This window comes from Hemiscyllium ocellatum, chromosome 23, assembly GCF_020745735.1.
Source record: "Hemiscyllium ocellatum isolate sHemOce1 chromosome 23, sHemOce1.pat.X.cur, whole genome shotgun sequence".
NCBI lineage: Eukaryota > Metazoa > Chordata > Chondrichthyes > Orectolobiformes > Hemiscylliidae > Hemiscyllium > Hemiscyllium ocellatum.
The window spans coordinates 6,660,582-6,683,279 of NC_083423.1; the positions used below are offsets into that span (position 1 = coordinate 6,660,582).

At 44.3% G+C, this 22,698-nt stretch overlaps 1 protein-coding gene across 3 annotated transcripts in view; it reads left to right on the forward strand.

The window, feature by feature from the left end:
* The window catches only part of pfkfb3 (6-phosphofructo-2-kinase/fructose-2,6-biphosphatase 3), a 95,875-nt gene that overhangs the window by 41,696 nt on the left and 31,481 nt on the right, over positions 1 to 22,698 (forward strand). For 2 of the 3 annotated variants that reach the window (XM_060842630.1, XM_060842632.1), the window contains exon 1: positions 19,844 to 20,159. The exons of the other annotated variant lie outside the window; for it this stretch is intronic. In XM_060842630.1, coding sequence (XP_060698613.1) covers positions 20,078 to 20,159 — 82 coding nt within the window. In that variant the 5' untranslated portion in view covers positions 19,844 to 20,077. Of the gene's footprint in view, positions 1 to 19,843; positions 20,160 to 22,698 lie in introns of those variants that run through there. 3 annotated transcript variants of the gene reach the window in all.

The following is a 22,698-nucleotide window of genomic DNA, read 5'->3' on the forward strand; positions in this document are numbered from 1 at the left end:
AACCGTAGCTTCAAATCACAGCAGCGATTCCCTAAAGCCACCCGTTGCTCTGTTTAAAGACACCGTGCAAATTGCTAATGTTGAAATAAATCCATGCCTCTGCCACAGTTTCTGTCTCTTGCTGACTCAGACATATTGAGGGATTTGGAAACTCTTGTGACTAATGCACATCATCAGACTGACTGACTGCAGACAGCTGAGTGACCATGCACAACAGGTCAGCAAACTCCGAAAGTTCCCAACAGTGTATTAATGTCTTGACGGATTTTAACTCTATGACTTTTTTATTTTCTCTGAGTGGAATTTGGTTCTTACAGGCACCCTCGACTTTCTGGTGTTCAGGTCGTGACTGTTGATTCACCGGTGACTGTCAGTTGATATTGACCCCTGTGCTGACTGTATGCAGAGTGTGGATGTGACATGGGATGGCTGTCAAATAGCCAGGAGCAGAATAGCTCTCGTCCCATTCTCCCAAACACAAATATATGGTGACCGACTGTTGCATCCCAGCCATTGGTCTGTTTGAGATCAGCGACAACCAATGGATGACCTGGCATCTTTCCCAATCTGTACTGCTCAGGAAGTGAAGTCTTGGCTTGGTAACATATTTAGGAATCCAGTTAGTGAAGCATGGAAAAGGAAGGGACAGTTTGGACTAGCCACTGTGTGCAGAGGCCGCCAATGGAGTAACGTTTGTTTGTGCACTGTTATCGTAGAATGGTCACATTACAGGTGGAGGCCATTCAGCCCTTCATATTGGTGTCAGCTTTCTGAAGGAGGAACTCATCTGGCCTCTCACCCCCACTTCATTCCTCATAGTCCCATCAGGTGTCTAGCGAGTCCCTGGAAGTTGCTCCCACTACACTCTCAGGCAGCACCTTCCAGACATCAGGCATCGTTGTGTGAAAGGGTCACCCTTTGCCAGTGAAAAGCACGGGGGAGGGAGAACCAGAACCTCAGGAACTGGGATGAGGCCTCAGCCTGGGGGTGGGGTGAGGGTTGAAGTTGGGACAGCCATAGGTAAACCTCTCCCTCCACTGCCAACCCAGGCCCCACCCATTGATTTCTTTGGTGGCCTCCGTCTTTTCAATTAAAGGCTTAAAACTGTTGGGAGCATAGAAAATAGGAGCAGGAGTAGGCCTTTCAGCCCTTTGAGACTGCTCTACCATTCAGTATGATCATGGTTGATCATCCAACTCAGTCCCTCTTGCTGATTTCTCCCCCATACCCTTTGATCCCTTTAGTCCAAAGAACTATATCTAAAACATTCAATGGTTTGGCCTCAGCTGTTTTCTGTGGAGACAATTCCTTAGGCTCACCACTCTCTGGGTGAAGACATTTTTCTCAATTCAGTCCTGAATGTCCTATCCAATATCCTTAGACGTCACCCCCTGGTTCTGGACTCCCTGGCCACCAGGAACATCCTTCCTGCATTTACCTGTCTTGTCTTTGAATTTTATAGATTTCTCCAAGAGACTACAGTGTATAAAGTCCAAGTCAATCCAGTCCTAAGCCTGTCTTCTGGCCAATGGAGGGAATGCCCCTTGTGAAAGCCCCATTTACTGACAGTTGCACCCCCCCGGGCATGGGTTTAGGACCAGGGAACATCCCAACAGGAAGTTCCTGCTCTGCCTCCCAAGGAGGTAACAACCTTCAACTAGGAAGGGAAGCATAGAATCCCTAAAGTGTGGAAGCAGGCCATTCAGCCCATCAAGTCCACACCAACCCTCTGAAGAGTATCCCATGCAGATCAACCCTATAACCTGTGCATTTCCCATGACTAATCCATCTGGCCAATGCATTCCTGGACAATATGGACGTTTTAGCATGGCCAATCCACCTAAACCTGCACATCTTTGGACTGTGGGAGGAAACTGGAGCACCAGGAGGAACCCCACGCAGACACAGGGAGAATGTCTGTGTGAAGTTTGCACAATCACCCAAGGATGGAATTGAACCCAGGTCCCTGGCGCTGTGAGGCAGCAGTGCTAACCACTGAGCCACCCTGCCTCCCAGACAGTAATATTGACATCCATTGTCAAATGTTGCTTGGCATCTGATGGCAGCTTTCACTAAAACAGCAAAAATCATGAATGTATTTTCCTCTGTCAGATCTGACCTGCTGTGCAGCTCCAGTATTTTCTATTTTTATTTCCTATACCTGCCCTTATTATGAGCTCTGTACATAATGATATTTTTAACTGCCAGTGAATCATTCCCTTGGGTAAAATATAGGTCAAAAGACAAAATGCATTGCCTAGCTTCAAATTTCCATTATATTACTGAGTATCCAAGCATGATGTTTGAGAGCATGTTACATCTGTACAAGACATCGGTTAGGCCACTGTTGGAATATTGCGTGCAATTCTGGTCTGCCTGCTGTAGGAAAGATTATGTGAAACTTGAAAGAGTTCAGAAAAAATTTACAAGGATGTGGCCAGGGTTGGAGGGTTTGAGCTATAGGGAGAGGCTGAATAGGCTAGGGCTGTTTTCCCTGGAGCGTCGGAGGCTGAGGGGTGACCTTATAGAGGTTTACAAAATTATGAGGACCATGGATAGGATAAATAGACAAAGTCTTTTCCCTAGGGTGGGGGAGTCCAGAAGTAGAGGGCATAGGTTTAGGGTGAGAGAGGAAAGATATACAAGAGACCTAAGGGGTGACTTTTTCACGCAGAGGATGGTGCGTGCATGGAATGAGCTGCCAGAGGATGTAGTGGAGGCTGGTACAATTACAATATTTAAAAGGCATTTGGATGGGTATATGAATAGGAAGGGTTTGGAGGGATATGGGCCGGGTGCTGGCAGATGGGACTAGATTGGGTTGGGATATCTGGTCAGCATGGACAGGTTGGACCAAAGGGTCTGTTTCCATCCTATACATCTCTATGACTCTATTTAAAAGGCATTTATGCGTATATAAGCCTTTAGAGGGGTATGGGCCAAGTGCTGGCAAATCAGACTAGATTAGTTCAGGATATTTGGTCAGCATGGACGGGTTGGACTGAGAGGTCTGTACACCTCTATGACTCTATAACTTCATGTTGCAGTTATATAAGACTCTGGTGCGGCCGCATCTGGAGTATTGTGTGCAGTTTTGGTCGCCATACTATAGGAAGGATGTGGAGGCACTGGAACGGGTGCAGAGGAGGTTTACCAGGATGTTGCCTGGTATGGTAGGAAGATCATATGAGGAAAGGCTGAGGCACTTGGGGCTGTTTTCATTGGAGAAAAGAAGGTTTAAGGGTGACTTGATAGAGATGTACAAGATGATTAGGGGTTTAGATAGGGTTGACAATGAGAACCTTTTTCCACATATGGTGTCAGCTATTACGAGGGGGCATAGCTTTAAATTAAGGGGTGGTAGGACAGATGTTAGGGGTAGATTCTTTACTCAGCGAATCGTGAGTTCATGGAATGCCCTGCAGTAGCAGTGGTGGACTCTCTCTCTTTATGGGCATTTAAACGGGCATTGGATAGGCATATGGAGGATAGTGGGCTTGTGTAGGTTAGGTGGGCTTGGATCGGCACAACATCGAGGGCCAAAGGGCCTGTACTGTGCTGTATTTTCCTATGTTCTATGTTCTATAAATGCATGGGTGAAGCTTCCTGCAGCTTGTACCCTTGCCTGATTTTTTCTTAAAAACTCAGAATCAGGAGGATGAAATATATTCCAATATTCTGGTGATTGGTTTTGCCATTTCCTCATCATGAATTTTGCTTGAGATAAAACTTTGCATCCAGTCTCAAAGCCAAAAGAATTCTTCTTCTGAGGAAGACTCCCCCAATAAATGCTAGCGTTGGTGATGAAGCTTAGCCCAAGAACAAATAACAAAAAGAAAACAGATTTTCCAGCCAAATTCCATGTTTCATGAAATATATCGGTTTGGAATTATGATTCAGAAGATTCATGACTCATTTACGATTGAGACACAAAGAAAGAACACATTTTTTGGAGAAGACACAAACAGTTTGCAGCAGGATTTGGGTGGGTTGACTGAGTGAGCAAAAATCTGACATATTGAATAAAACTTGGGGAAAATATAAAGTTATTCACTTTGGCAGGAAGTTTGAGAAAGCGAATTATTATTTGATCCGGCAATGATGGCAGAAATCCAAGGTACAGAGGGATTCAGGTATTCTAGTGTGTGAGTCAGAAATTGTTAGTACTCAGGTGCAGCACAGAATGAAAAGCTAATGGGAGGCTACCACTTATGATGAGAAGAATTGAGCATAAAAGTAATGATGTTATGCTTCAGATATACAGGGCATTGATAGGACCACATTTCAAATGCTGTGTGTAGCTTTGGTCTCCCCTAACCTGACTACACGTGACAATAAATCTAATTCCAATTCTCGGGAAGACTGTAAATGGATTGGAGTTGGTTCAGAGAAGGTCTACAGGATTGATTTCTGGAATAAGGGGGTTATTTTATGGGGATAGGTTGAACAGACTGGGCTGGTTTCCATTGGAGTTGAGAAGAGTGAGGGCTGACTTTATTGAAATGTCTAAGATCCTGAACAGTCTTGACAAAGCAGATGGCTCCTCATGTTTGTGAGTCCAGAACTAAGGGACACTGGTTTAAAATTAGGCCTGTTTTAAAACCAGCCTGTTAGAGCTAAATAGTTTCAGAACTAGGAATCTGCCATCCTAACCTGGTCTGGCCCTTATGAGATTCCAGACCTACAGTGTTATGTTGTTGACCCTTAACTTGCTGGGGAGGTGATGGCTTAGGGGTATTATCACGGGCCTGTTAATCTGGGAACTCAGATGATGTTCTTGGGACCTGGGTTCAAGCCCTGGTATGTTAGGTGGTGGAATTTGAATTCAATTTTTTAAAATAAGATGGAATAAAATCTGGAATCGATGATGACCATTGCCAATTGTTGGGGAAAGGCCCATCTGATTCACTAATGTTCCTTAGGGAGGGAAGCTGCTATCCTTACCTGGTTTGGACTACCTGTGTTTCCAGACCCACAGCAATGTGGTTGACTCTTAACTGCCCTCTGGACAATTAGGGATGGGCAGTAAATGCTGGGCCTAGCCAGTGATATCCTCATCCCATGAATGAATGAAACAAACTGCCATCTGACCAATTAGGGATGGGCAACGAAAGCTGATCTAGACACCCACAAACATATTTTTAAAAAGTGCTCAGGGTATGTTATTTTGCAGATTTGTTTTGTTTACATTGCTTTATATCTGCAGTGTGCATGGTAGGTTGTTTACTGAAGCTGTGGGAACTATTAATAGTTGTTTTGATGATTCTGTGTCATCCTTGTTTCTGTTATTGATTGTTTTTAACATGTGGTTGATAACTGTAAAGTGTTGTAGAGTCTGAATAAAACTAAACAAACTCTAATTAAGTGTCTTGTCCAGTTTGTCCTTGCAGGGAGGAACAGAATTGTTTAAGAAAGGAAAAAGAGGCAGATCAGGTAAAACAATGTCTGTCCATTGAATGGCAATGAGCAGGGGTTACTGGAATCTGTCACCAGAGATCCATTCTAGGGAGCTTTCGGTGGGCCAGATGTCCAGGTTAAATCTCTTGGGATATAGGTTCAAATCCTACCATGGAATTTAACTCTAATTAATAAATCTGGAACTGAAAACTACTCTGAAATACAACCATATGTTATCAGTTCACTAATGTGCTCCAGGAAGGAAATTTGCCCTCCTTTCCTGTACTTGACTCCGACCCTACCACAATGTGGTTGACTCTTAACCATCTAGCCAATCACTCAAGAGCATTCTGGGATGGATGACAAATGTTTACTTTGCTTTTCTTTTATTCCCTTATGGAATACAGATGTTACTGCCAGCATTTATTGCCTGTCCCTAGTTGCCCTTGAGAAGGAGTTGGTGACCTACTGCAGTCTGTGACACCTAACTCCCATCAAGAGACGGAGGGGTATTTTTAAAAAGTCCTTAAAGTTGAGGGTCAGGAGAGTGGGGGTGGGGCGTGGGGGTGGAGAGGGAATCACAAGTAAAGAGTTTGGCCTGGTTGCCAACAAGTTCCCTCCTCTGGTCACTTTTCTGTGGCAAACTGTCAGCACATCATGTTTGTATGTCCCGTTAAGGCATGTTGGGAGACAAGTAGCATTTTTCTTAAGCAGTTTAATGACCAAAGTCCTCAAGCATTCATCATCTGACAAGCCCTTCATCCCTGGGTTATTCTTGTAAACCTCCTCCAGACTCCCACCAAGGCTAACACATCCTTCCATGGATATGGGACCCAAAACTGCTCACAATATTCCAAATTCAATCTGACCAGAAGCTTATTCAACATCAGTAGTACATCTCTGCTCTTGTATTCTAGCCCTCTTGAAAGGAATGCTAACATTGTATTTGCTTTCCTAACTGCCAACTGATCCCTTTGTGCTTCAGATGTTTGAAGCCTTTCCCCATTTTGAAAATATTCTACCCCTGTATTCTTCCTACCAAAATGCATAACCTCACATTTTCCCACATTGTATTCCATCTGCCATTCTTTGTCCCCCCTCCTAGCCTGTCCAAATGCTTCTGCAGCCTCCCTGCTTCCACAACATTAATGCTCCTGTATCAACCTTTATGCCATCTGTAAACTTAACAACAATGCTCACAGTATCTTTGTCCAGATCGTTAATGTACAACATGAATAGTTGTGAGCCCAACACTGACCCCTGCGGAACGCCCCTGGTCACCGACTGTCATCCTGAAAAAGACCCCTTTATCCCCACTCTCTGGTTTCTGCCAGTCAGCCAATTGTCTATCCATGCCAGTACCTTTGCCCTAACGCCAAGGGCTCTTGGCTTATTTAGCAGCCTCCTATTTAGTACCTTGTCAAAGGCCTTCTGGAAATCTGAAAAGATCACATTCACTGGCTCTCCTTTGTATAAATTGCTTGTTATCTCCGTACAGAATTCTAACAGATTAGATTAGATTAGATTACTTACAGTGTGGAAACAGGCCCTTCGGCCCAACAAGTCCACACCGACCCGCCGAAGCGCAACCCACCCATACCCCTACATTTACCCCTTACCTAACATTATGGGCAATTTAGTATGGCCAATTCACCTGACCCACACATCTTTGGACTGTGGGAGGAAACCGGAGCACCCGGAGGAAACCCACGCAGACACGGGGAGAACGTGCAAACTCCACACAGTCAGTCGCCTGAGTCGGGAATTGAACCCAGGTCTCAGGCGCTGTGAGGCAGCAGTGCTAACCACTGTGCCACCGTGCCGCCCACTTAAAACTGGAACACCTGGAGTAGTTAGGCATGACCACCCCTCACTGACCAGTCCTCACTATCTCTCCCTCTTGACAAAGCTGTACTGACCCTACCTTATTTTACCATGCATTTCCAAGTACTCTGCAATCTCATCATTAATACCGAACTCTAAAATCTTACCAAAGACTGAGCTCAGGCTAACCCCTATAGTTTCCTGTTTTCTTCCTCCCTCGCTTCATAAACTGAGGTGTCGCAATAGCCATTTTCCAATCATCTAGGGCCCTCTCTGACTCCAGTGATTTCTGAAAGAACACCACCTATACCTCTACAATCTCCTCAGCTATCTCCTTCAAAATCCTGGGGTGTAGTCCATCTGGTCCAGGTGATTTATCCACCTTCAGACCCTTCAGTTTCCCCAGCACCATCTCTTTTCTGATGACCTCTGCCCCTTGACTCTCTTGATGTTCTGGTATGTTGCTGGTGTCTTCCACTGTGAAGACTGCAAAATACCAAACTAGTTCCGCCACCATTTCTTTGTTCTCCTTTACTGTTTCTCCAGCCTTATTTTCCAGTGGTCCAATGTCCACTTTTGCCTCTCTCTTACCTTATAGTCATCTAAAAAAAGCTTTCCAATCTTCTTCTTTTATATTACAAGCTAACTTACTGACATATTTCATCTTCTCCCCCCTTATTGCTGTTTTAGTTATCTGCTGCTGGATTTTGAAGGTTTCCAACTAATCTTCAGTACATTGTGTGCTTTTTCTTTTGATTTTACGCTTTCCATGGCTTCCCTTGTTAGCCATGATTGCCTTATCCTCCTCTTAATATGTTTCTTCGTCCTTGGGATGAATTTCTGTGAATTACCTCCCGAATGACCCCAGGGACCCCTGTCATTGGTGCACTGTCTTCTCTGCTAGGCTCCTCTTCCAATCAGCTTTTGCCACTCCTCCCTCATGTCTTTGTAGTTACCTTTACTCAATTGTAATACCGTGACATGTGATTACAGCTTCTTCCTCTCAAACTGCAGAATAAATTCTATCATATTACCGTCATTGTCCTCTAGGGGTTCCTTCACCTTAAGCTCTTTGATCAAGTCTGTCTCAACACAGATCACCAAATCCAGAAATGCCTGTTCCTAGTGGGCTCTACCACAAGCTGCTCCAAAAAACTGGAATGATTATAGGTTAAGGGAGAGTTGCATTGAAAGGATTGGTCTTGCTCCCCTGTGTTTAAAAGTTTGTGAGATGATCTGCTTGAATTTTTTGAAATAATTAAAGTGGGTGCTGAAAGGGTGTTTCCCCTTGTGGCAGAGACTATCACTAGGAACAAGGTTTTAAAACAAGATGAGAGTTAAGGAAAATTTTTGTTTTCCCTGAGGATTGCATGACTGTAGAACTCACCTCCTCAGAGAGCAGTGGAAATGGGGATCATTTGAGTGTTTTTAAAGTGGAAGCAGATTCTTGACCAATAAGAGAGTCAAAGGGTACCAGAGAAGGCAGGAAAGTGGAGTTTAGGCCACAGTTGGATCAGCTATGGTCTTAATGAATGGCAGCGTTGATTTGAGTGACCTATCCTGCTCCACACTGGTAAGTTATGGGACTGATAGTTGACACAGCGCAGAAGCTTCGCAATAAATTTGAGACACTTAAGAGAGTATTCTTTTTTTCACAAGTATTCCTGAATATCATCTTCGCAGAATGGTTGAGGTTAAATCAGTTGAAATATATCAGACTGATGGTAGGCAATGATACCAAGGTATATGGAGCAAAGGGTGTTTAGCACTGTTGCCTCACAGCACCAGGGTCCCGAGTTTGGTTCCAGCCTCGGGCGACTGTCTGTGTTGAGTTTGCACATTCTCCCCGTGTCTGTGTGGGTTTCCTCCCACAGTCCAAAGATGTGCAGGTCAGGTGAATTGGCCATGCTAAATTGCCCATTGTGCTAGTTGCATTAGTCAGAGGGAAATGGATGTGGGTGGGTTACTCTTTGTAAGGTCAGTGTGGACTGGTTGGGTCGAAGGACCTGATTTCACACTGTAGGGAATCTAATCTTAAAAAGGAGGTTCAGGTAGAATCAGTCAGAATTCAGTTAAAAGACCGAATGGCTTGAAGGGTCTGAACACCCTCCTGCTGTTGCTGTATTATTCCATGTAAAGACAATTGTTTAAATGATGCCTGATGTGGGTGACGCTCAGTTGTTCTACATATGTGACCCTCAGCAACAACATTGATTTTTTGTGTGTGCAGTGACTGTGCAACTATGTGATATCTGCAATTAAAAATTAATACTAATTAGGACAATGAAATATAACTCTAATGTGCTTTCATGCTTGCCATTCAGAAAAGCACTGCCATGCTGCAGAAGTAATTCTGCCAGAGAATTGGAGCAGCAAATTTCTCTCTCTGGTTTAGAACCCTTAGGGAATAAAACAGCATCTATTTTCCCTGATATTTGGCGCAAAGATGATTATGACAAGTTTTTACAAATAACCAGGAAATGTTTCGGACATAGTTTGGTTCACAGCAGCCAAGCAAGGACACTTCCTGCTGATCGAAGAAAGCTGCCCACAGTGACCCAGTTGATCTCTTTGCTGTGGATATCCCCTTTTCAGACATATGTTTAAATCTGTCGACCCGTCATGGGGATCCCCTGGCATGTAGCAGCGGTGATGTCAGCAAGCAGATAAGGAGCCAATCATGTTTAACTATTCTCCACACTCCGATTTTCAGGTAGCAAAACTAGAGATTAGATCAAGGTGGAAACTAAGATAAAAGGTTTAAGAACTTATTTGAAAAAAAAAATTACGTTTCTAACAAAGTAGTGGGTTATTTTGATGAAAATAAAATCAAGGATGCTGGAAATCTGAATCAACCACCGAGAATGCTGGAGGAACTCAGAAGGTCTGGCAGCGTCAATAGAGAGAAATTGAGTTAACATTTCAAGTCTCTTCTTTAGACCTAGGTGTTACAGTGGCTCAGTGGTTAGCACTGATGCTTCACAGTGCCAGGGACCCGGGTTTCCCTGATTGGGGAACTGTGTGTGCAGAGTTTGCACGTTCTCACCATGTCTGCATGGGTTTCCTCCCATAGTTCGAAGATGTGCACTTTGGAGGAATGGCCATGGTCAATGTGTCCAGTGTGACCATCCTGCCCCTTTAACAAGGTTATTCTGTCCTTTTTCAAGAAGGGATTGTAAAGGCAGAGGTGCCAAAATGTCTCGGAAAGAGCTTACTTTACACAATGGAAGGGAATGGCCAGTTCTCCCAGCTCAGGCTTGTTCTAGTTTGATTTGATTTTTTTAGCAGACTTGTACAAAACTGCTGGTAGCAGGGACACAGCTACAGTGAAAAGAGGTTCCATGCTTCAGCAGAGATCTTGCCTGGGCTTTCTCTCTGAAATCTCTCCTCCCTGTAAGAACCTGTGTTTAAATTTACCTTTTACCAAGGGGTGTGTTTATGAGATGCTACAGGGGTTGGAACAGCTCCTTCAATAGCTGCAATAGAATTGGTTGGCTTATCAAAGAAGCTAAATTATTCTAAATTCTGTTTTCTTTTGTTTGTGTTTCATCCATAGTGATTTTAAAAATCCTGTTTTGTTTAAAGCCGAGTGGTTTGACCAGCTGCATCACTCCTGGAATATCCACTTCACATCTGCCTTTAAAATAAGAAAAAAGTTAGGGTCTGTGCTACATTATTAAAACATTTTGAGGGGTCTGGCCTAGTCCATAACACTAAGGAAGTGCAGGGTGGATGGATTAGCCATGGGAAATGCAGGGTTACATGGATAAGATGGTGGGATGGATCCGGATGGAATAATCTTCGGAGCGTTGGTGTGGACATGGTGGTTAATGGCCTGCTTCCACACTGTAGGGCTTCTATGAACTGGGAACAATGGATTAAGAAAGATAGAACATAGAACACAGAACAGTATAGCACAGTATAGGCCCTTTGGCCCTCGATGTTGTACCAGCCTTTTATCCTATTCTAAAATCAGACTAACCTACATTACCTTCACTGTACTAACTTTCATGTGCCTATCCAACAGTCGCTTAAACACCCTTTATTTTATCATTATGGAGAAATCTGACATTTCTGCAGATGTGAAATTAACCTTAATTTCAAGTGAAATATTTCAACTCCACCTGAAGCATGTATAAATTTGCTTGTAAGGGGTTAAAGAAGTCTGATTGTTTAATAATGTGAGTCTTGTATCATTAGATAAATTGATTTAGTCCCATCCTACTACCAGTGTTTTTGAAGATATCACTGAAGAAGTGAAATGCAATAACAGGGAACCACACTAACAGTTGGTCTATTCAACTTTCTTTTGTGTTAAGTGTTAGCACAGATAAGGGCTCTTACAGTTTAGTTCTAGGGACACATATACTTATCACGTTGAGAGATTTGTGATGATAAGTGCTATCTGCCTCTATACACTGGAGATGTTCATTGAGACTGGAAATGTCTACCCCAGGCTGAATTTAGGAGAAACAATTTCAGTATTTGGAGAAACAGATTGCAGTGAGTAAAGTGTGGAATTTTCAAACCAGAAACATGGCAATTTATTTTCTTACAAATGCCGAGCAAGTGGGTTGATTCTTCACCAACTTGGTAAAAGTATATTCAGCGGACACTAAAACAGAAATAGATAAAAACAAGGACTGTAGATGCCGGAAACCAGAGTCTAGATTAGAACGGTGCTGGAAAAGCACAGCAGGTCAGGCAGCATCCGAGGGGCAGGAAAATCAACGTTTTGGGCAAAAGCCCTTCATCAGGAATAGAGGGCAGGGTGCCTGCATAGTGGAGAGATAAATGAGAGGAGGGTGGGGGTGGGGAGAAGGTAGCATAGAGTACAATGGGTGAATGGGGGTGGGGATGGAGGTGATAGGTCAGGGAGGAGGGTGGAGTGGATAGGTGGCAAGGAAGATTGGCAGGTAGGACAGGTCATGAGGGCGGTGCTGAGCTGGAAGGTTAGAGCTGGGGTGAGGTGGGGGAAGGGGAAATGAGGAAACTGGTGAAATCCACATTGATACTCTGGGGTTGAAGTGTTCTGAGGCAGTCAGGTGGTGAGGGAGCGGCGATGAAAGTGGCCCAGGACCTGCATGTCCTCGGCAGAGTAGGAGGGGGAGTTGAAATGTTGGGCCACAGGGTGGTGGGGTTGATTGGGGGTGCGGGTGTACCGGAGATGTTCCCTAAAACGCTCTGCTAGGAGGCATCCAGTCTCCCCAGTGTAGAGGAGACTGCATCGGGAGCAACGGATACAGTAAATGACATTGGTTGATGTGCAGGCAAAACTTTGGTGGATGTGGAGGGCTCCTTTGGGGCCTTGGATGGAGGTGAGGGAGGAGGTGTGGGCGCAGGTTTTGCAGTTCCTGCAGTAGCAGGCCAGGGTGCCAGTAAGGGAGGGTGGGTTGTTGGGGGACGTGGACCTGACCAGGTAGTCACGGGGAGAATGGTCTTTGCGAAAAGTGGAAATGGGTGGGGAGGGAGATATATCCCTGGTGGTGGGGTCCGTTTGGAGGTGGTGGAAAAACAGAAATTGCTGGAAAACCTCAGCAGGTCTATCAGCATCTATGGAGAGAAATCAGAGTTAACATTTCAATTCAAGTGACCTTGCCTTGGAACGTTACCTCTGATTTCTCTGCCACAGATGCTGCCAGACCTGCTGAGCTTGTCCAGCAATTTCTGTTTTTGTTTCTGATATACAGTTTCTGCAGTTCTTTCTGTTTTCATTTATTAGTAAGAAATTTCTATGCAACCAGGTTTGGAGAGCAAGTTAGAGTTATAAGCAAGAAATTGGATGCATCTGTTTAGGAAGCAGAATTGAAAATGCTCTGGAATTATCCATAGTTTAGATATGTTTTAAAAGGCTTCCTGTTCTCCTTAGTACCCAATCAGAACAAGGAATTAAATAAATCAATTTTATTTCTGTTATTTCTTGTTTTACCAATGAAGGTGTCAGTAGAATTTGTCTTTGAATTTGTAACCTGGAATTCACAAAGTGACAGCAAAGGTAGAAGTCACATCATATACACAAAGTGGTGCCACTGAATCTCCTTTGTAAAAGAGTGCCCTGGTATTGGTTTTATAAGCTAAGTGTATATAGTGGTGCTAATGAAACCCAGATGATTACTCTATGATACATTTCAGTGCTGAATCAATGCTGCCTTTCAGACAATTCTGAACGTGCACACAGGCATGTAGACATCCAGACACACGCTCAGATTGTTTCTCCGGGAGAATCAGGAAATTAGCTGCTGACTTTACAATTATGAAAACAGGTTATGTTGTCTTGTGAGCAGCATCTGATGTTCAAACAAAAGATTGAAGAGTTTTTGGTGCTAGGTACCTAGAGGAGTAAAATAGTGTTCATTGATTCCAATGATATGAGGCTCCCTACACTGGTACATGACCACATACAGCTGACTTGAATCATAGAGTCAGAGGTTACATGTCGCCAGTCCAGTGGGTTTATTTGAAATCACAAGCTTTTGGAGCACTGCTCCTTCATGAGGTTCACCTGTTGGATTATAACCTGGTGTCATGTGACTTCTGAATTTGTCCACCCCAGTCCAACACTGGCACGTCCACATCATTGAATTATAGAATCATATAGTACAGAAAATGTTCTTTGGCCCATTGAGTCTGTACTGTCAAAGCTACACTAGTCACACTTTCCCACACTAGGCCCATAGCCTTGAATGTTATGACATTTTAAGTCTACAGTATGGTGCTGGAAAAGCTCAGCAGGTCAGGCAGTATCAGAGGAGCAGGAGAATCGAAATTTCGGGTAAAAGCCGAATGATATTTCAAGTGCTCTCTTTGAAGGTTCTGAGGTTACCTGCCTCCCAGGCAGCACATTCCAGGAACCCACCACCCACTGAGTGAAAACTTAGAGTCATAGAGATGTACAGCACAGAAACAGACCCTTGGGTCCAAGGTGCCCATGCCGTCCAGATATCCTCACCCAATCTTGTCCCACTTGCCAGCACCCGGCCCATATCCCTCCAAACCCTTCCTATTCATATACCAATCCAGATGCCTTTTAAATGTTGTAATTGTACCAGCCTTCACCACTTCCTCTGGCAGCTCAGTACATACACGTACCACCCTCTGCGTGAAAACGTTGCCCCTTTGCTCTCTTTTATACCTTTCTTCTCTCACCCTAAGCCTACTCCCTCTAGTTCTGGAGCACAACTACCTCCCCCAGGGAAAAGACCATGACTATTTACCCTATCCATGTCCCTCATGATTTTATAAACCTCTACAAGGTCAACCCTCGGCCTTCAACACTCCAAGGAAAACAGACCCAGTCTATTCAGCCTCTCCCTGTAGCTCAAATCCTCCAACCCTGGCAACATCCTTCTAAACATTTTCTGAACCCTTTCAAGTTTCACAACTAACTTTGATAGGAAGGAGATCAGAATTGCACACAATATTTCAAAAGTGGCCGAACCAATGTCATGTATACCCACAGCCTGACCTCCCAACACCTATGCTCAATACTTTGACCAATAAAGGAAAGCACACTAAACGCCTTCTTCACTATCCTATCTACCAGTGACTCTACTTTCAAAGAGTTGTGAACCTGCACTCCAAGGTCTCTCTGTTCAGCAACACTCCCTAGGACCTTACCATTCAGTGTATCTTTCCTCAAATCCCCTGTTACTTTGTTGATCCTTTTGCCAAGGGGGACAGCTGCTTTCTATCCACCCTGTCCACACCCCTCATTATCTTAGACACTCCCATCAGGTTCGCCCCTCAATCATTTCTGTTCTAAAGAAAACTACCTTAGCTTATTCAGCCCCTCTTCAACACTGAACTGCTCCGTCCCAGGCAACCTCTTCTGCACCCTCTCCAGTGCAATCACATACTTCCTGCTTTTATATACCACTGCTGCCGTTTGCAAGGTAGATAAAAAGAGCAGAGAATGCTGAGGGGAGATTTAACTGAGGTGTTCAAAATTTTAATGTGTTTTGACCTGCTGGAGGGTAGGTAACCAGAGGTCACCACTATAAGATAATTGACGATGGCCCTGGGTGGGAGGGAGCTGACTGGAAACAAATATTGTGGAAAACTCCCCTGAATACACTAAGAACTTTTGCCCATCTCCTATCCTTTCTACATTCAAGTAATTAATGTCCCACTTTTTAATTATTCTGTATTTCTTGCATGCCACTGCAATTTGTTTCTCCAATTCTTCCCTGGCTGACACAATGCAACCAGCTCAGTAACATTACCACCATGGATTTCCCCCATGTGCTCCGGTTTCGTCCCACAGTTCAAACATGTGCAGCTGAGGTGAATTGGCCATGGTAAGTTGCCCATAGTGTTCAGGTGCATTAGTCAGGGGTAAACATGGAGTAATAGGGTAGGGGAATGGGTCTGAGTGCGTTACTCTTTGGAAGGTCGGTGTGGACTTGTTGGGCCAAATGGCCTGTTTCTGCACTGCAGGGATTCTATGATTCTTCTGCACTATCTCTCCATACACTCATCAGTTCTATCCAATTTGATGAAAGCTTCAAAATTCTTTAGTGTTCCTACCCAACCTCTGGATTTAAATAATTAATTTAATGCTGATTGTAATTGTATGATAGGTTATCAAATTGTGTTTTGTGCTAACTAATTAATCTTATTTTACTTTCAACATGTTTATTTCATTATATCAGCTGTTCACCTGTATACTCATCCCAAAGATGTCTTTATTCCTCATGCTGAGATTGGTCTCATGGTTCAATCACATACATTTGACCTGTCCATTTTGCCTCTGCATTTAACCTAAATGGATTACACTTAAGAAACTTGACACCATTCAGGTCAAAACAGCCCGTTTGATTGGCACCACATCCACAAACATCCACTCCCTCCACCACCGACACTCAGTAGCAATAATATGTACTATCTACAAGGTGCACTGCAGAATTCACAAAGGCTCCTTCGACAGAACCTTCCAAGTCCACAACCACTTCCATCTAAAAGACAAAGGGCAGCAGATGCATGGGGTCACCATTACCTGCAAGTACCCCTCCAAGTCACTCACCATCCCTGACTTGGAGACACGTCACCATTCCTTCTATCGCTGGATCAAATCCTAGAATTCCCTCCCTTAGGGCATTGTGGGTCAACCCATAGCACATAGACTGCCACGGTTCAAGGAGACAGCTCACCCCACCTTCTCAAAGGACGCCCAGTGATTGGTAATAAATGCCGGCCCAGCCAACAAAACCCATGTGCCATAATACTCACCGTAAAAAGCTCTAGTCTTGTTACTCCTTTTGTTTATCCGATCGGGGATATGGATGTCACTGGTTGGGCCAGCATTTAATGTCCATCATTGGAGTAAATTACCACAGACGCTGAAATCTGAATTGAAAACAACAAATGCTGGAGATCACAACGGGCCAGGCAGCATCTGTGGAGAGATAGCGAGCTAACGTTTCAAGTCTAGATGAGTCTTCATCAGAGCTGATCTACCTTCTTCAACTGCTGCAGTCTATAAACTGAGGTCTGATGAAGAGTCATCTAGACTCAAAACGTCAGCTTGCTGTCGCTCCACAGGTGCTGCCCAACCCACTATGATCGCCAGCATTTGTTGTTTCCATTTAATGCCCATCTCGGGGTACCTTACGGAAGATGATGGATGGTGAGCTGCCTTCTTGAATCATTGCCGCCCATTCATTGTAGGTAGACCAAGCAATATTTTTGAGGAGGGAATTCCTGGATTATAACCCATCAACACTGAAGGAATGGCGGTAAGTTCCTTCCTAGGGTCTCAATGGTCTGGGATGGGAGTGGGGGCTTGAAGGGGGTCAGAGGATGGGATCACCAGACTTTGACTTCAGTCCACTCACTGCAAGCCTCCTGGTGTTTGTGTTTGACTTGGAGATTAGATAAGATTATCATGAGAGCTCATTCTGATCCAAAAGCACTGTTTCTTCTTAAACCCAATGAATAAAAAGACTTGCCAATTCTAATTGCATTTGAAGTAGGACAGTGATATTGCTGTTTTTTGTTTTGATGTTGTGGCCAGAGGATGATCTCAGGGGGGTTGATGACAGGAGTTTGTGTGTGTGTGTGAGATTACCTTTACAGAGGGAGCGAGTGAACGACCAGCAGCCCCTACACTGCAGCTCCTGCGGACTCAGCGCACTGAGATAATGCTGGCTCCTCTCTGCAGAGTTTCTCCAGCACTGTTTCTGACCAAAGGAGTTCATACGCGAGGGGGAAATGTTAACTGTGTGTCTCCCTGCACAGCTGCTGCCAGACCTGCTGAGTTTCTCTCGCGTTCTGTGAGGTTGTTTCGGATTTCCACCATTGTGCCTTTATGATTACAACCATGAGGAGGACAGACTAATCAATTGACCCTTCTGTGGCAGCATCCATTAATAGGATAAAAGAGTGCAGAGATTGAATACACTCCACAATAAAGGCAGATGTCACTTGCACACGTATTCACTAAGTCAGGAAGACTGGTTGGGAGCACTTTTTAAACGGTTAGAGCTAACAGGCTGAGGAATTGCACGGACATCGAAGTATTTAGGCGACACCCTCATAAATACTTACTGAGTGTACCTTTGTTAAGAACAAGACAGATAAGTTTCCATTCTAATTTTTGGGTGTATAGTGTCCACACACACACACACAGGCACCGTTTGGTTCAGTTTTAAAGGAATAAAACTCCTTCAACAATAAAGTAACACCAGGATAGGTGTTTAGATAAAATACCTGGACCTGGAATAAACACAATGAGGGAGAGTTGTGGACCACAACGGAGATTTTTTTAAATTCCGCTGTTCCCTCGGACTGGAAATACTCACGGAGGTGCTAATGTGCCGGCTGAGTCACCGAGTGAAGAGAGGGAGGAGAGAGCAGGGGCTTTGTGTCATACTCAGTACGTGAGGAACGTGCCTAGGGATCCCCCCATCCCTCATTCGGAATCTAGTCCAGAGTTTTTTTTAAAATCTCCCTTAGAATAGTCTAGACGATTGAGTTACTAACCCATTGCTTGGCACAAAGAAATATCTTAATTTAGACACAAAATACAAAGAAAGTGTGCATTATGAAAATCTCTGGATTAAAACAAAATTGGTAAATTACATCTTTTAAGCGGGCGATAAATAAATTTGCTGCAGAAAAATGTAATTTATTTTATATTTGGAAATATTAGGAAAAGGAATTAAAATTCGTCGGTGTTAATACGAGTTAATAAAGTAATTCTTTATAGTTGTGATTTACTTTTATCAAGTTACAATGTTTGGGGGAATTTCATAAAAGCAGACTTTAATCCCATTGTTTGCTGTACGAGTGAACAATGAGAACAAAGAAAACGATCTGAAAGAATTCTTATTCACTAGCATCCTCGAAATTTAAGGTCATTCGGAACAAAAGGCGAAAAATTACCTTCGCACCAACACAAGACATCTTTATTATCATTTCATAAACTTGTCGTTTTTCAGTTTCGACTAAAGTGAAGCAATGTCATGGAATTAGATGGAACAACTGTGGAACTAATGCAGGTTTGCAAAAAAAGTTTCTGTATTCTTCTAGGGGCTTTGTAATTGAATTGTTTCATTTCGAGTATATATCAGAAAATGCTTCCATATTTTGTCTCTGGGTGTATTTTCTGGGCATGTCACTTTTTCATATGGGTATATATTTCTTTGAGTATTTATTGTTCCTCAATATATATTTTTGCCAAAGTATATATTTTTTCCTTTAGGAATATTCCTCTTCCCTCTGAGTGTATATATACTGTACAACGGCTTGACTTTCTTTCTTTTCTTGTGAGTTCCATTCCCTTAGAATAGTCTAGACGATTGAGTTACTAACCCATTGCTTGGCACAAAGAAATATCTTAATTTAGACACAAACTACAAAGAAAGTGTGCATTATGAAAATCTCTGGATTAAAACAAAATTGGTAGATTACATCTTTTAAGCGCGTTCCATTTCTTGTGAGTTCCCTCCTTCCTGTTTTCTTACGAATATTTTCTCCTCTGGCTATACCCTGGATCTACATTTTATATATAATCTATACATTTGTCTTCTGGATATATTCTTTCTCAGCTGGACGTACAATTTTTGAGTATATACATTTTCTCCTGGATATATGTTCTGTTTTCCTGTGGACATATTCCTTTTTTAAAATCTGAATATATACTTTTTTTCTCTGGATATGTCATTTTCTGAGTATATGTCTTTATTCCTCTGGGTATTTCCTTTACTCCTCTGAGTGTACATTTTTCTAAGTATTGTTTTTCAGGGTATATTCTCCTTTTTCCTGCGGTATGTTCCAGTTTATTCCCCTTTGGGTATATTCCCTTCTTATTATGGCCATTTGTAAACATTTGTCTGAGAATACATCCCCTTATCCCTGTTAACATTTCCACCTATTTTGGAATCTGCCTCTTTGAGGGGAGGACATTATCTCAAGGAAAGGGGCGGCGACCCCCACGACCTCGCTGATTGGCGTTGCTCGGAGGCAAAGGGCCAATAGGCACCTGGGGTGGGCGGGGCCACGTGCGGGTAATTTGCATGCCTTCCTGCTATTGGCTGGGGTGCGTGGATGACGTGTGAGGGAGCCGGTGATTGGGTTAAAAGAGCCGGCCGGCGCTGAGTCACTCTCACGAGGTGCAGCTCCAGCCTCAGCTCTGGCTTCTGCAGCATCAGCTACTGCGGCATTGCGGAGTCAAGGGGAGCCGGCCCGGTACAGCCCAGCCCAGCCCAGCCCCGGAGCACTGCACCCCTGACAATCAGCGTTACCATTCCCACCCAGCCTTCTCCACCTTCCCCTCTCCCAACACCTTCTTGTAGCAAGCCCTGTGGTTCCCCCTCTCTCTCCATCCTTGGCCAGCAGCAGCAGCAGCAGCAGCACAATGCCCAGGGAGTTAACGCGGAACCCGATGCAGAAAATCTGGATCCCTTACAAGGATGAGCGGCCGGCGTTACTGTCCCGACGTGAGTGTGTGTGTGTGTGTGTGTGTGATAACAGGGGAGGGGGTGTCTGGGTATTATCCTGGGTGGTGGGGGATGCTCTCTCCCTCTCTGTTTCAGTCTCTCTCTCTGTCTCTGTTTCAGTCTGTCTCTGTTTCTCTCTGTGTGTCTCTCTCCCTCTGTCTCTCTGTCAGGTTCCTCCGGGGAGGAGGTATCCCCGATCATGGGGACCAATGGACCAGACCCGTCTGTCTGTGAGCCAGTGCCCTGCGTGTGTGTGTGCCCCTACCCCGGGGGCTCTCTGTCCCCTGCCCCTACCCTGGGGGCTCTCTAAGCCAGTGTCCTACCTGTCAGGGAAAGGTAGTAGTTTTTTTGTTGTAAAGTCAGCTTTCTCCCGCTCCTCCTTTATTTTAATGGAGATCACACATTGAGTTCCTCTCCGGCTTCAGCAGCCGATTCACTCCAGACTTGTTTTTTTTTGGCAATATTTTAAAAAGCTCTTTTGAGCTGCACACGTGACTGCCTTGTGGAGCCCGCAGAGCTGCCGGGTTATTTAAGGATACGGCGATCCCCGTGCTGTGGTACTGTATACTCCCAGCACCCTGCCCTCTCTGTTTGTAACAACACTCCCAGCTCAGCCTTTCTCTGTGCTCTCTGTTAACTTGGATCTGCACTTACTGACACCGTTCAGTCAGGGTTTTGATGGATGAATTATGGTCACCAGGACACACACCTCCAGTCTCCCTTGGACAGAAACTGCGGGAGAAACTCGGCGGGTCTGCCACCACATGTGGAGGGAAACAGTCAACGTTTCAAGTCCAGTGACTCTTCAATCAGTTGCTTTCTTCCCACAGATGCAGCCAGACCTGCTGCGCTTCTCCAGCAATTTCTTCCTTGTTCCAAACCTTCAGTATCTTTGCTTTAATTTTTGGTATGCCTGGTACACGTGGATAAACATTATACAAGCGCACGCTAAATTATTATAACATTTTATAATGTTTCGGCCAAAATTAGGATTCTAATTTCTCTTGACAATGAGCTAGGTATCTGTTCGTGTGGGAGTTGTTGAAATATTCCAAATGAATTTTAGGTACGGAGACATTTTTGTAGTTTTTAGATGATTTGAGACTTTGAGTCATCGGGATGTCCAGCACAGAATCACACCCTTCGGTCCAACTCGTCCCATGCCAACCAGATAATTTTTTTTTGAAAATGAAGTTTTACTTTTGTATGAAGTTGTAGGTTGGTGTGTGCCTGGGCCATGCGGTTTCTTCCGGAGTGACATCAGATCATTGTTCAGAAATTCCCGGCAGCCGCTGGAACTTTCAGTTTTAGCGTAACCGGCTCGGAGCTGAACCTGTGTGTGTGCCTCTCATAGAGAAAGGGGGGTGGGGGGAGGAGGTGCTCTTGCCTCGGGTTTGCAGTCTCCGTGTGGGAGTGGTAATCATTACATCACTCTGCCTGCCTGCCTGCTTCCCCACGCTGCAGTTTGCCGGCTCCCATTCAGAGACTTTGCTGAAAGGAAGCAGTTTAAAATCCCAGCTGGACTTGGATGGGCCAGCGACAGTTTCTTTTGCATCAACATGAGATTCCACCCCTTGTATGTGAGAATTTGCTACAGCACCTCCATAAATATAATATGGACTGGGGTGGACAAAGTTTAAAAATCCCAACACCAGGTTTAGTCCAACAGGTTTATTTGGAGGCATTAGCTTTCAGAGCGCTGTTCCTTCATCAAGTACCTAACAAAGGGGCAGCAGTTTGAAAGTTAGTGCTTCCAAACAAACCTGTTGGACTATAACCTGGTGTAATTAAATGTAGAATCCCTACAGTATGGAAACAAGCCCTTCGGCCTAACAAGTTCACAACAACCCTCCAAAGAGTAATCCACCCTGTCCCTTACGTTTAACCACTGAGTAATGCACCTGACCTACACATCCCTGAACACTGGGCAATTTAGCATGGCAGTTCACCCAACCTGCACATCTTAGGACTGTGGGAGGAAACCAGAGCACCCAGAGGAAACCCACGCAGACAGTCACCCTGAAGATGGAATTGAACCCAGGTCTCTGGTGCACTGAGGCAACCACTGCTAACCACTGGCTGATCAAATAATTCTCCCCTTCAGCTGTCTTATCTACATAACCTTTTGATTCCCCTCTGTCTTGGGTCCACAATGACCTAGCTTTGGCAGCCCTCCATGATAATGAATTTCACAGACTCACCATCTTCTGAGAGAAGAAGTTCCTCCAAATTGTCTGGGTTTTAGGAGAATGAGGTGACCGTGTTGAAAAGTTTGAGATTCTTAGGAGAGTTGACAAGGATAGATGGGGGAAAGTGTTTTCCCCTCGAGTATAGAAACAGAGGGTATAATCTCTTAAAAATAAAGGCTCACACAGATGAGGAATTTCTTGAGAATGATGAATCTGTGGGATTGTTTAACCTCCAGGGCTGTTGCGGCTGGGTCGTGAGTACAGTATATTCAAGGTTATGGTAAACAGATTGTGAATCAGTAAGGAAATCAAGAGTTACAGGGAAATGGCAGCAAAGTGGAGTTGAGGAT